Below are 12,523 nucleotides of genomic sequence, written 5' to 3' on the forward strand. Positions count from 1 at the left end.
ATCCATTCTTTTCATTCATTCTTTTATTCAAGAAATTCTACATGTACCTGCTGCTGGCTTGACGGACTTGAATAGTGTTTCTTCTCCTGCTTCAAGCTTCTTCTTCTTCTTCCTCTCTTTGGGGTCTATGGCAGATCTAATCCATAATGTTGCTTCAGCGCCAACCTCTGGTTGTGTTATTCTTCTCTACCCTGCCATGTCTGGTTTAGTGTTCTTTGAACTATGAAAAAGGCTATCCCTCTGTGGAAAACTATATTTTGTGCTGTTACTGTGTCACCATTTCTTGCCTTTTGTAGGAAAATTTGCTGTATGTGCGCAATTCTCAGTCTGTCATTGTACTTTTTCAGCGCTGTCCCCCACACATCTTTCAACCCCTGAGGAGTTTTTAACTAGATTTAAAACAGATAGAAATTCAAAGTGGCGACTCTTTAAGACCAATAAAAGCAAACAAGACCATCAGAGACAATGTTTCTATATTGTAATTTTCATTGCCTGTGTCTGAGTCCGTGGGAAAGGCATGAGATGAGACTTTTTACACAAGTCATCCATCCTCCACTCCACTTTTGTGTTGACTTTAAACAGTCAACACAAAATAACACAAGTAGATGAAAGTCTTTGTCACTCTACATCAGTTTATTTATTACAAGGTTACACATGAGCTGTCTGAAGAACTTGTGCTACCCAACACAGAGGCCTCCAAGGAAACAGAGTGACAGAAAGAAGAGATATCAGGAGAGAAGAAGAATCCTTACACTGTTTCATATAAACACTTTAAATTCAAACATCACAGCTGATCCCAACTTACTGGTTCATATGTCAGCAACAAAACATCACAAAAGTCAAAACAGTACAGACAGATTCCTGTGAATAGAATTGTCTTATATCCCTTTATAACAACAGTTATACATCTGTTAGTCAATACATACTTATGAAAACACATTAGTGATGTTGTTAACTTGGAATCCTTTGGATCACTTTTACCATTGCACAGGATTAGCATTTCTCTCCTGTGTGAATCATCATGTGTTTGGTCATTTGTCTCTTAGAACTAAACCTTTTACCACACTCAGAGCAGCTGAAGGGTTTCTCTGCTGTATGAGCTAACATGTGTGTGGTTACATTTCCTCTTTGGGTAAAGCTTTTACCACACTCAGAGCAGCTGAAGGGTTTCTCTCCTGTATGAACTAATATGTGTCTGGTCAGATGTACTCTTCGGGTAAAGCTTTTACTGCAAACAGAGCAGCTGAAGGGTTTCTCTCCTGTATGAACTAACATGTGTGTGGTCAGATGTTGTCTTCGGGTAAAGCTTTTACTGCAAACAGAGCAGCTGAAGGCTTTCTCTCCTGTATGAACTAACATGTGTGTGGTCAGACTTCCTCTTCGGGTAAAGCTTTTACAGCAAACAGAGCAGCTGAACGCTTTCTCTCCTGTATGAACTAACATGTGTCTGGTCAGATGTACTCTTTGGGTAAAGCTTTTACTGCAAACAGAGCAGCTGAAGGCTTTCTCTCCTTTATGAACTAACATGTGTGTGGTCAGATGTTGTCTTCGGGTAAAGCTTTTACTGCAAACAGAGCAGCTGAAGGGTTTCTCTCCTTTATGAACTAACATGTGTGTGGTCAGATTCCCTTTTAGGTTAAACCTTTTACCACACTCAGAGCAGCTGTAGGGGTTCTCTTCTTTATGAACTAACATGTGTCTGGTCAGATTCCCTTTCTGGTTAAATCTTTGACCACACTCAGAGCAGCTGTAGGGTTTCTCTCCTTTATGAACTAACATGTGTCTGGTCAGAGTCCCTTTCTGGTTAAATCTTTTACCACACTCCGAGCAGCTGTGTGGTCTCTTACAAGTCTTTAATTTCTTATTTTTCAAGTTTAATTCTGACAGATGTTCTCCTGTCTCTTGCCAATCATCACTGTCATCAGTCTCAGGTTCATAAGAGTCTTCAGTCTCGACCTCAGTCTCTGGTTGTAAACGTCTATCTGGATCTGAGTCTCTCTCTGGATCTGCTCCTCCACAGTCCTCTCCATTAACTCCTGTTCCCATCTGTTCAGTTTGTCTCTGATGAAGCTGTGAGGACTGAGGTTTCTCTTCTTCATCTTCAATCTTCACAGAGACAGGAGTGAAGGGGAACTTGGTGGTATCAGCCTCCTCCAGTCCTTGAAGCTGTTCTTCCTCCTGACTGATCCACAGTTCCTCATGTTCTTCTTTAATGTGTTGGGGCTTAGTGTCCTCCTGGTCCAGAATGTGGCTCCACTCCTGCTGCTCAGGTGGAAGTTCTTCTTTACTCACCAACAGCTGCTGGACATCTGCAGGACCCAGTAAACAAACATTAACGGTACTTAAACTGTTTTTTTTTTTTTTTTTATATTAATGAGGTCAAATGTCAAATGATTTCATTTTCAATGGCTGAAAAGCTTTAGCGGAGCTGAATTTAGCGGTGAATCCCAATAATGCTGTCGGTAGAAACAGCATTCACAGCCACTCCTCTGACTGCTGTTAAGTGAGCCGGCGTTCACAACGGCACATCAGTTGAGCCCGGGTTTGATTTTTGTTGTGCTGGAAGGTTGGCTGTTACCAGATCGCGCTAGTTTTAGTTCTCCTCTGAACTGTATAAAGTTTCAGATTTTTTGCCATCCCTAAATTTTGGTTCTCTGACTGTGTAGTACAACTTTTATACACAGCATGCATGCTTATTTGATTCACAATTAAGAGACTTTGCACGCAGAGTGGACCTCCCGCCTAAAGCCGGTTACTGTAAACCTAAGGCTTATACAGTTTACATAAGCAACAAGCAGTCTGGTTGTATAGCTCTCAAACTATGTCTCTGCTGAACTGTACTGGGTGCAGTCGGCTTACACAAAAGTTAGCCAAACTTGAGTGCTGGATTTCCAGTCTATCAAATCCATGAGGCGGAATAGCCGCAGAACCTTCCCGTTTCCCAGACCACAACACAACACTCCCCCGGCTCGGTCCTTCTGTCATCACTGAGCCGGCACCGTTAATCATGCAATCCATCGACGAGGAAGACAGGGATTGGCCCAGGCTCGGTGCTAAGCTAAGGTTCAGAACTGTTCCACACCTGCTCCTTTGGAATATCGGACTGTCATCCAGGGAAACAAGAGGCGAGGTCGGAACCCGCCCCGTACACACCCATCTGGGACCCCTTTCCACGTCTGGGTCCATCTGGTTGTCAAACAAGTTCGAGGTGCTCGGGAAGTTGGAGAAACACCTGTCCACTCACAACCAGGAGCCTCCTGTCGGTCCAGCTCAGCCACCTTCAAAGCCACTTTCGGAAGCGAGTGGAGCCCCAGCCCGTCGGTCTGCAGTTATTGGACACTGTGCTCTGCTACGACACCGATGCTCCAGGGAAACCAGCTCCCTGGTCCCAGGTGAGCACCCACATCAACCCACAACCCTTGTTATAGGAGACTCTATCATCAGGAATGTCCGATCTGGATCAGTACTAACATGCGTCCCGGGAGCTACTGTCCGTGACATCACTGACATAGCCATCGAGGTACTTGCAAACAAACCTGTTGTTATAATAATGGCTAAGGAAGATTCACTTCAGTGTCTTTAGCGGTAGGTGTGGTTGGTAGGAGGAGAAGCAGGGTCAGTACTGATGTCACACCTGAGGGGGGTGAGGTGGCTCTGTCTCTGTAATCTTCATTAGCAGCACCTGCGGAGGAGCCGGCGGAAATTGGTTTCGAGTCGAAGAGACGCCACGAGGAAGACGCGAGGACGCAGACACCTGAGAGACTGAATCTGAAGTAACGTTTGTTTTTGTTTCAACACTTCATGAACTAAACTGATACGAAAGAGAGGGCTGGCGGAGGAGATCGTACCCAAGTGACTCCGTGGATCGGGCTGTCCGAATGAGCTGGTTGAGGCAAGTACAAGGATCTTTGGGGTGAGTCACCTACACGCACCCCTCAAACAGACAGGACAGTTGCACACACATTCAGGTAAGGCAGGATACACATTCACATTTACACAACACATAAGAAGAAGAAGAAGAAGAATTTATACTTTATTGATCCCGCGAGGGGAAATTCGTTTTTTTTTTAAGGCGAGGCATTTAAGTTACGGGGTCACCGGCCTTAACGTTAAGCGCTAGGATAGCATTTAGCTGCTTTTTTACAGTGCAGACGCTTTTCTTCTTGCTCTCTGCTTTGCTTACATTCTTTTGCTGATATCTTCTTTTTTGCTAAGCCTAATTTAATCGACAGCCGGTCCTGGACATTTCCAAATCCTCAGGACTGTATTTTTTGATAGATACAGGAGGTCTTTAGCCATATTTTTAACAGTTTTTGACCTCTGCATCGCTACACGACTGTGGCCTGACAAGAGCACAAGCCTGTGCCGCAGTACTTTGAAACACTGTACACAGCTAAAGCTAATCAGCAACAAGATGCCTCCCTTCTCCAAGGACGATTACCACAAACTTCTTCAGAAAATTGCAGTGCTGGAGACAAAGATGAATCGTCTAGAAGTGAATGGGGAAGTGAACGGACTGTGCGGGAATGACACCAAATTACCACTAACTCAGAATAGTGGACGAGAGCAAGCTAACACACGGCTAAGGAGCACAGAGACCTCTACAATGACAAAGGTGGGCTCTGTTTTGTCTAATAAGTCTATGAATGGTAGTCCTCCTTGGAACTGTCTTGGTGCTAAGCCGAAGAAGAAATAATTTCTCTGGGAAATGGGAGGACGGATAACAGGCAGAGCACAGCGAGCTGAGATATGTGATGAGACCGGCTGGCCTGCACTACCTCCCCTGCAAAGTGCCTCTTCAACCCCTGTATCTAGAGGGACACAGCCGTGGACAGCTGTGAAAGGGAAGGTTAGGAACAAACCTCCCCCACAAATGAATGTGGAACTACAGAACAGATATTCCCCTCTGTTGCAGAGCCCTGGATCTTCATCTGGTTCTCCATCCTCAGACACCAGGGTAAGGACTGAAAACATCAAAAAGTAAAAGGCTACAGGGAAAGCTAAAGCCTGGGCTTGAAACTCTGATTGTGGGTGACTTTGCTGTTAAAGATGTACAAAGGATGTGCGGTAAAAACACAGAAGTACTGTGTTTTCCCAGAGATATGGTCTCTGATTTAGCAGAAAGGATCCTGCATATTGTGGCTGAACACCCGACTGAAGAATGTCATACTGCACATTGGGTCAAATGATGTCACAAAACAACAATCTGAAGCAGGACTTCACTGGTCTGCTGAAGATGGTCAGCCCCTTGGATGTGGATGTGTTTATCAGTGGCCCCATACCACCAGTCAGAAGAGCAGAGGAGAGATTCAGCAGGTTGTTGGCACTGAATAACTGGCTTACAACTGCATGTAATGCCCATTCAGTGAATTTTATTAACAATTTTAACATTTTCTGGGAACGCAGACATCTTTTTAAGGCAGATGGATTTTGCCTGAACATGTCAGGGGTGAAACTGTTCACCTCTAACCTATTTTACTCCTTGCCTCAACCATCACTTCTCTCTGCCAAGGACAAGAGACAAAAGAAAACAGCTTTCAAGAAAGACAAAACACAGCGTGATGGAAACCTTTGTCAAGAATCACGTCTGCCAGTATCTGAGGAGAGACCTAAAGAGGAGAGACATCGGAACCAAGAGCAGGGGTCTCCATCCACCTTCGACCCCCTCACCAACACCAACACCTCTGAAGTCTCACCGCCCTGGCCCCCTCGAACCCCGATCAGATCATCATCTCCCTCCTCCCCCCACCTGGAGTTCACTGACCAGATGAAGGAGTTGGTCAATGCTGGATTAAAAAGTACCCCCCGCCCCTCTCCCTTTTTCTCTTCCATAAACACCCGACGGCGCCCACCATTGTCCGTTCCGACACAGCTCTCACCCCCCCTGTCCATCCGCAGGTGCGTCATGTTTTGTCTCCTCAGCTTGATAAGGATGATATGCAGAACATTCAGAGGTCAAACTGATGTGTTGTTTTGGGTCCAGGCTGCAAGGATATCAGCAGTCATGACTCTCTCCAGGATAAGCCGGGGCCCTGAACGTCAGTAGGTTCCAAAATCTCTGTGATGATAGCTAATAGAAGAATAAAGGGGACTCTGCCACGAAACAAAAGGCAGTTATGTGATTTTGCAAACTTGTCAAACTTAGCATCCATTCCTTTTGAGCCACAACCTGTCCCAAAAACATTAGTAGATGAAGCTTCTAGGACCCTAAAGCTGGCTCTACTAAACATTAGATCACTAGCAGGGAAATCATTTTTAATCAATGATTTTATTATTGAGCACAAGCTTGATTTTATGTTTTTAACTGAAACTTGGTTAGATCAAAATAACAGTGCAGCTGTTCTTATCGAGTCAACCCCTCCCAACTTCAGTTTTGTAAGCGAGGCTAGAGTGCATAAGAGGTTTTTTCAAAAAAGTTTCCCAAGTCATGGCTCCAGATCTATTACAAATTGTAAACCTGTCTCTTCTCTCAGGTGTCTTCCCACAGGCCCTGAAAACAGCAGTCATCAAGCCACTATTAAACAAGAACCATCTAGACAAGTCAATAATGAACAATTACAGGCCGATATCAAGTCTTCCTTTTTTAAGTAAAATAATCGAAAAAGCTGTTTTTCAACAGTTAAATAACTTATTGACATTGAGCGACTGTTTCAATGTCTTCCAGTCAGGTTTTAGACAAAATCACAGCACTGAGACAGCTCTGGTTAAAGTGTTTAATGACATCCGTTTAAACACAGACAGTGGCAGAACCTTAGTCTTAGTTTTACTTGATCTCAGTGCTGCGTTCGACACAGTTGACCACAATATGTTACTCGACCGACTGGAAAACTTGGTGGGAGTTTCTGGCACAGTACTAAACTGGTTTGAATGCTACTTAGAGGACAGGGACTTCTTTGTGTCTATAGGTAACTTCAAATCTGAGCAAACAAAAATTACTTGTGGAGTTCCCCAAGGTTCCATCCTGGGGCCTCTTCTGTTTAACCTCTACATGCTCCCACTAGCTCAGATTATAAAAAACAATAAAATGGGGCGCTGGTGGGGCAGTGGTTAGTGCGCGCGCCCCATGAATGGAGGCTGTCGTCTCAAGTTATCATAACTACGCAGACGACACACAAATATATATTACAATGTCGCCAGGCAACCATGGTCCCATAAAAGCACTGGGTAAATGCATAGAGCAAGTCAATGAGTGGATGTGCAAAATTTTTCTCCAGCTACACAAAGACAAAACCGAGGTTGTTGTTGTTTTTGGAGCAAAGGAGGAGCGACTAAGAGTCAGCAATCAGCTTCAGGCAGTAAGATTTAAAACCACAGACCAGGCAAAAAATCTGGGCGTAGTGATGGACTCAAACCTCAATTTTAAAAGCCACATTAAGACAATTACAAAGTCAGCCTACTATTACCTGAAGAACATATCAAGAATTAGAGGACTTATGTCCCAGCAGGACCTGGAAAAACTTGTCCATGCTTTTATCTTCAGTCGTCTTGATTACTGCAACAGTGTCTTTACAGGTCTGCCTAAAAACTCAGTCAGACAACTGCAGCTGATCCAGAACGCTGCTGCTAGAGTCCTCACCAAAACCAAGAAAATGGATCACATCAGTCCAGTTCTGAGGTCCTTACACTGGCTCCCAGTCTGTCAGAGAATAGACTTTAAAATCTTGTTGCTGGTTTATAAAGCGCTTAAAGGTTTAGGGCCAAAATACATTAGTGACCTCCTGATTAATTATGAACCATCCAGACTGCTCAGGTCATCTGGGACAGGTCTGCTCTCTGTCCCCAGAGTCAGAACCAAACACGGAGAAGCAGCGTTCAATTTCTATGCTCCTTATATCTGGAACAAACTCCCAGAAAACTGCAGGTCTGCTGAAACTCTCATCTCTTTTAAATCCAGGTTGAAGACACACCTGTTTACAGCTGCCTTTCATTAAACAATTTTAATAAGATTTTAAATGTTAACTCTGCACTGTAACTTTTTTTATACTTTTTTTTTTTAACTCTTTTTACATTTTTACTTTATTTATTTCAATTAATTTAATTTGAATTATTTTTATTTGAACATATGCTCAGATTTAATAATTTCAGTGATTTTTAAATGTTCTATTTTAATGTTTCTTTTCTTTCCTCTGTCATGATGCTTTTGATGTCTTGTGTGAAGCACTTTGAATTGCCTTGTTGTTGAAATGTGCTATATAAATAAACTTGCCTTGCGTGTTAGCTCGTAACACCTGTAATCAACAAAGTCATAATCCACATAAACAGCAGTCCGAACTACTGAAAGCTGACTTTGTCCAATTGTTCACTACACTGAAAAGATCCGTAAGCCAAATTCATGTGTCTGGTCCTTTCCCCTCCTGTGGCCGCGGTTTTGGGAGTTTCAGCCGGCTGCGAGCACTGCACACCTGGCTCTCATCTGCATGCGCTGCACATGGTGTCAACTACACTGACAATTTTAACCTCTTCTGGAACCCAAAGGAGCTGTTCCGGGACGACGGCATTCACCCAAACTGGGGCAAAGCTACTGTCGGGAAACATTTTTAACGGAGTTTCCCACTCACATGTTCCGTTCCCAGGTAATCATAACAATTCACCAACGTCCACTCCGTCTGACCAGTCCCACCACTATTGACATCCTTCTGGTCCTAGCGCGAGTGTCATTGGTTGCTCATGCCCGTATACAGCTGATCATGTGGAGCCAGGATTCTGTCACACTCCTACTACATCAAACTACTTGAATCATTTGATTTATACATGCTTCCATTTTGTACAATCATGAAGAAACACAACATATCATACCACTCATATGCTGATGACACACAGGTATACATTTCACTCTCATCTAAGCCGTATTGATAAACTCACAGAGTGTATAAAAAATATCAACTCCTGGATGTTCGAAAACTTTTAAAAACTCAACAGACAAGAATGAATGACTCATTGTTGGTCCAGAAAACTCAGAGAGACATCCATCTACACCTCAAATCCATGTCAATTAAACAAAGTGAGCAGGCCAGAAATCTTGGAATTATTTTAGACTACGACCTTAGCTTTGAAAATCACATCTCCAACATTACCAGAACAACATTTTACCATTTAAAGAACATATCAAAACTCAGATCCTTCAGATCCCAAACAGACGCAGAGAAATCAGGTTAGATTACTCTAACGGTCTGTATGCCGGGTTATCCAAACAATCTGTGAAACGACTCCAATTTATTCAAAAGCCAGAGTCCTGACATACACAAGAAAATTTGAACATATTACTCTGATCCTAAAAACTCTCCACTGGCTCCCCATACAACACAGAATCACCTTCAAGTTCTCTTATTAGTCCATAAAGCACTTAAGGGTTCGGGTATATTTCTGCCCTGCTCACAGACTACAACCCGACCCGGGCCCTCAGGTCATCAAGTGAAGGTCTGTTAGTCATACCAAGAATCAAATCAAAGTCTGGAGAGGGGACCTTTAGTTACTGTGGTCCTTCTCTCTGGAACAAACTACCTGCTAACCTGAGGTCCATCACAACTGTCTCTACTTTTAAAGCTAATCTGTTCTCTCAAGCATATGAATAATTAGTCTTTGAGTATGTGTGTGTATGTCTTTTTTGTTTTGTCATGATTGTTGAGATAACCATTTGTCTCTTGTATTACTATGATTTTATCATCAATGTAGAGCACATTGAGCTCACCTATAATTAAAAGTGCTTTATAAATGTTCTGTTCTATTCTATTTATCAGCTCCTTTACGGTAAACAAGACGAGGGTCCTGCAGACCCATGGGACACGACTGAAAGGAGACACTTCAAAAATAAAAGCACGGAAAAGGATAGATAGATAGAATGCAATGTGATTTTCCCTGTATTAAATTGCACTTAAAAGCATTGTCTTCATAGGTTACTGAAATGATTTGCAACCCTATCCAGACATTGATTTTATGTGCAAATCAAAACAGGGAATGTCACAATGCATTCTGTTGTGTGATCGAAGTTTGACCATCGTTTACTTTAAATGTTTACAGTGAAATGTTCCCACATTTATTATTACACTGATGGATCATGTCTAGTATAGCTATCTATCTAGTCTTTTGTCTGGCTTTTATTTTGAAGGGTTTTCTTTTAGTCCAGTGTCACATGGGTCCGCACGACTCGCTTCTTGTGTACTCTGAGTAGTCCTTTATTTGTGCAGCATTGCATGTTAGCTAGCATAACTGAGTGTTGCTGTATCTGTACCTAGAGTGTCCACTTTTCCAGTGAGCTGGTTTATAGTGTTCAGGACTTCGTTCATTCCTTCCCTACCTTCCTCTGACCCAGTGTCCTTCTTTTTAGTTGCTGGTGGGTTCTTCGCTGGAGAGAAAGGCTCTTTTCTTTTGGAGCTCTCGGTAGAGACATCCATCTTAACATCATCATGGCCGTAAATCTCCGCGCTACTGCGGGCTGAAGAGAGCTTCTTGTTCTTCTTCATGCTGCAATTTCCGGAGCACTTTATGGTTAAAGCGTCGGTATGATGAATTAGAGATTCATACGATCAGATAGAATTGAGTTGGATTGTAAAGTATGTGTAAAATTGGGACAAGCAGACGGAGCTCAGAAAATACGCTGCACCCGGTCCGCCATCTTGCCGGAAGTCAGAAGAAGAAATAGAGGATATTGCGTTTATTTCCGGTTGTTTCTTAGCACGTGTGTTCTGTAAAGGGAACTAAAGCGGGTTGTTTCCACCCGGACCATTGAGTGTGTAACACCAGTTGTGAGTAAACGTTCCTGCTGAGCAGACACGTGATTCTCCGTGTCTTTATTAATGATCGTTAGGGTGCTAACGTAACAGTAGATGATCAGAGTAAAGTTATAAAGACGTCAGCGCTGAGTTTTCCTTCTGTGACTCTTGGATGTGTGTAAGATGTCCGGGTTTAAGGAACTTAAAGAGTTATTCAATTGACGGCTGCTTGCTGAGGCCAAGTGGAACGCTTTAATAGGACACTCCTCTCCATGCTCAGAACCTTGACTGACACTGAGAAGACAGATTGGAAAAACTCACTGGCAAAATTAGTGCATGCCTACAACTGCACTAGAAGTGAAGCTACTGGGTTTTCTCCTTATTATCTGTTGTTTGGCAGAACACCCAGACTCCCTGTTGGTGTCTTGTTCAACTTACCATCACAGGAGAAACAAGTAAGTTATGAGGAGTATGTCGACCAATGGCAGTCAAGAATGAAAGAGGCCTATGAGATTGCTTCAACAACAGCCCGCAAAGAGGCTCAGAGAAGTAAAAGACACTTCGACCAAAAGGTCTATGGAGCTCAACTCCATCCAATCTCTCTGAAAGAGGTGGGCCCGGCAAGCTTCGTTCACACTGGGAGGACACAGTGTATGTTGTGGTGAGTCAAAAGAGCTCTGGTATTCCTGTTTATGAGATCAAACCAGAGAGAGGGGGCAAAAGTTGCACAGTACACAGGAATCTGTTACTCCAATGTGACTACTTACCTCTGGAAAAGCCAGAGGGAAAGCAACAAGACACAAGGAAAAGTAGCCTGAGACAAAACAGAGAAAAAGTCCAGCAACAGTCACAACCTCAGGACACGGACATGGACAGTGATGATGAAGGTGAGCTTGTATGGAGGTTTCCACGGAGACACAACTATGACACCAGAGGCAATGCCCCATCTCCTGTGACAGAGGCCTGCGAACAACATGGTGGTGAGCCAGATGCAAGAGACATTGAGTTTGACCTGCAGGATGGTGGAGGAGAGGAGGAATTGGAGCTTCAAGTGGCACAAGATCATGATGACATACACAAGCAGCACGGGGAACACACATCTGATGAAGATGGACAACAGGAACAAAGAGACAGAGACTCTGAATCAGATCAGCCATCACAGTGGGCATTTCCTGCTCATCTTCATAGACAGAGACGGCCCCCAAGAATGCTGACTTACGATGTGCTGGGACAGCCTACGGTAAGACAAGCTGGTATGGATTGTATTGAGGTGGATAAACCAGCACCCTGTTTGGAGAGACTGTGGAGACCTTGGATGTCCACGAGCTCAGAGACAATGTGTAAGAGACTAGACTAATCAACTTATTTCAGGTCTAGACCAAAGGCTGTCAAAAGTGTGAAGAAACAGAAAAGATTTGGTTGTCGACAGAATGGACCGAATATTGCAATCATCTGAAATGATTTACTGTGTGTTACAGATTAACATTAAGACGGTAAAGGAAATGGATACTGATGTCTGAAAAAAAAAAAAAAAAAAAGGTAAACAATGATAAGGTGGTAAGTGAATTGTGGGCCGTATAGTGAATCTAGTTACAAGGGATGATTCATGCTTGTTTGCAAATTTTGAAAGGAAAAAAGGAAATGGTTATCTTTCACAATTTTGGTATTATCTTCCAGCTAAGCAAAATTGACTTTCACTAAAGGGTTAAAGATATATTATTTAACAAGGTGAAGCCTGCTGTTCTGATAAAGAGTAATGCAATATGTGTGTGTAACCATGGTAACTTTTCAAGCACAGACACCAGTAGTACATA

At 43.2% G+C, this 12,523-nt stretch overlaps 1 protein-coding gene across 2 annotated transcripts; it reads right to left on the minus strand.

Annotated features, from left to right (window-relative positions):
* Positions 1 to 572: 572 nt before the first annotated feature.
* Positions 573 to 10,623, minus strand: LOC132975901 (gastrula zinc finger protein XlCGF57.1-like). 2 transcript variants are annotated; one of them, XM_061040764.1, is made up of 2 exons: positions 10,229 to 10,623; positions 573 to 2,309 (listed from the first exon to the last, which is right to left on the minus strand). In XM_061040764.1, exons 1-2 carry the CDS (start codon positions 10,458 to 10,460, stop codon positions 994 to 996), a joined length of 1,548 nt encoding a protein of 515 aa, XP_060896747.1. In that variant the 5' UTR covers positions 10,461 to 10,623; the 3' UTR covers positions 573 to 993. The 2 variants fall into 2 exon arrangements, with proteins under 2 accessions (XP_060896747.1, XP_060896748.1); XM_061040765.1 differs by having other exon boundaries at positions 574 to 2,309; positions 10,295 to 10,622.
* Between the last annotated feature and the right edge of the window lie 1,900 nt (positions 10,624 to 12,523).

The sequence above is a fragment of the Labrus mixtus genome, chromosome 6, assembly GCF_963584025.1.
Source record: "Labrus mixtus chromosome 6, fLabMix1.1, whole genome shotgun sequence".
NCBI classification, from domain to species: Eukaryota; Metazoa; Chordata; class Actinopteri; order Labriformes; family Labridae; genus Labrus; species Labrus mixtus.

Bases quoted from the DNA above. Each gene is read 5' to 3' on its own strand.
- LOC132975901 (XM_061040764.1), bottom strand. From the start codon at position 10,460: ATGAAGAAGAACAAGAAGCTCTCTTCAGCCCGCAGTAGCGCGGAGATT. The intron at 2,310-10,228 runs GTACAGATACAG...TGGGTCCTGCAG, and splicing joins TGGAAAAGTGGACACTCTAG to ATGTCCAGCAGCTGTTGGTG.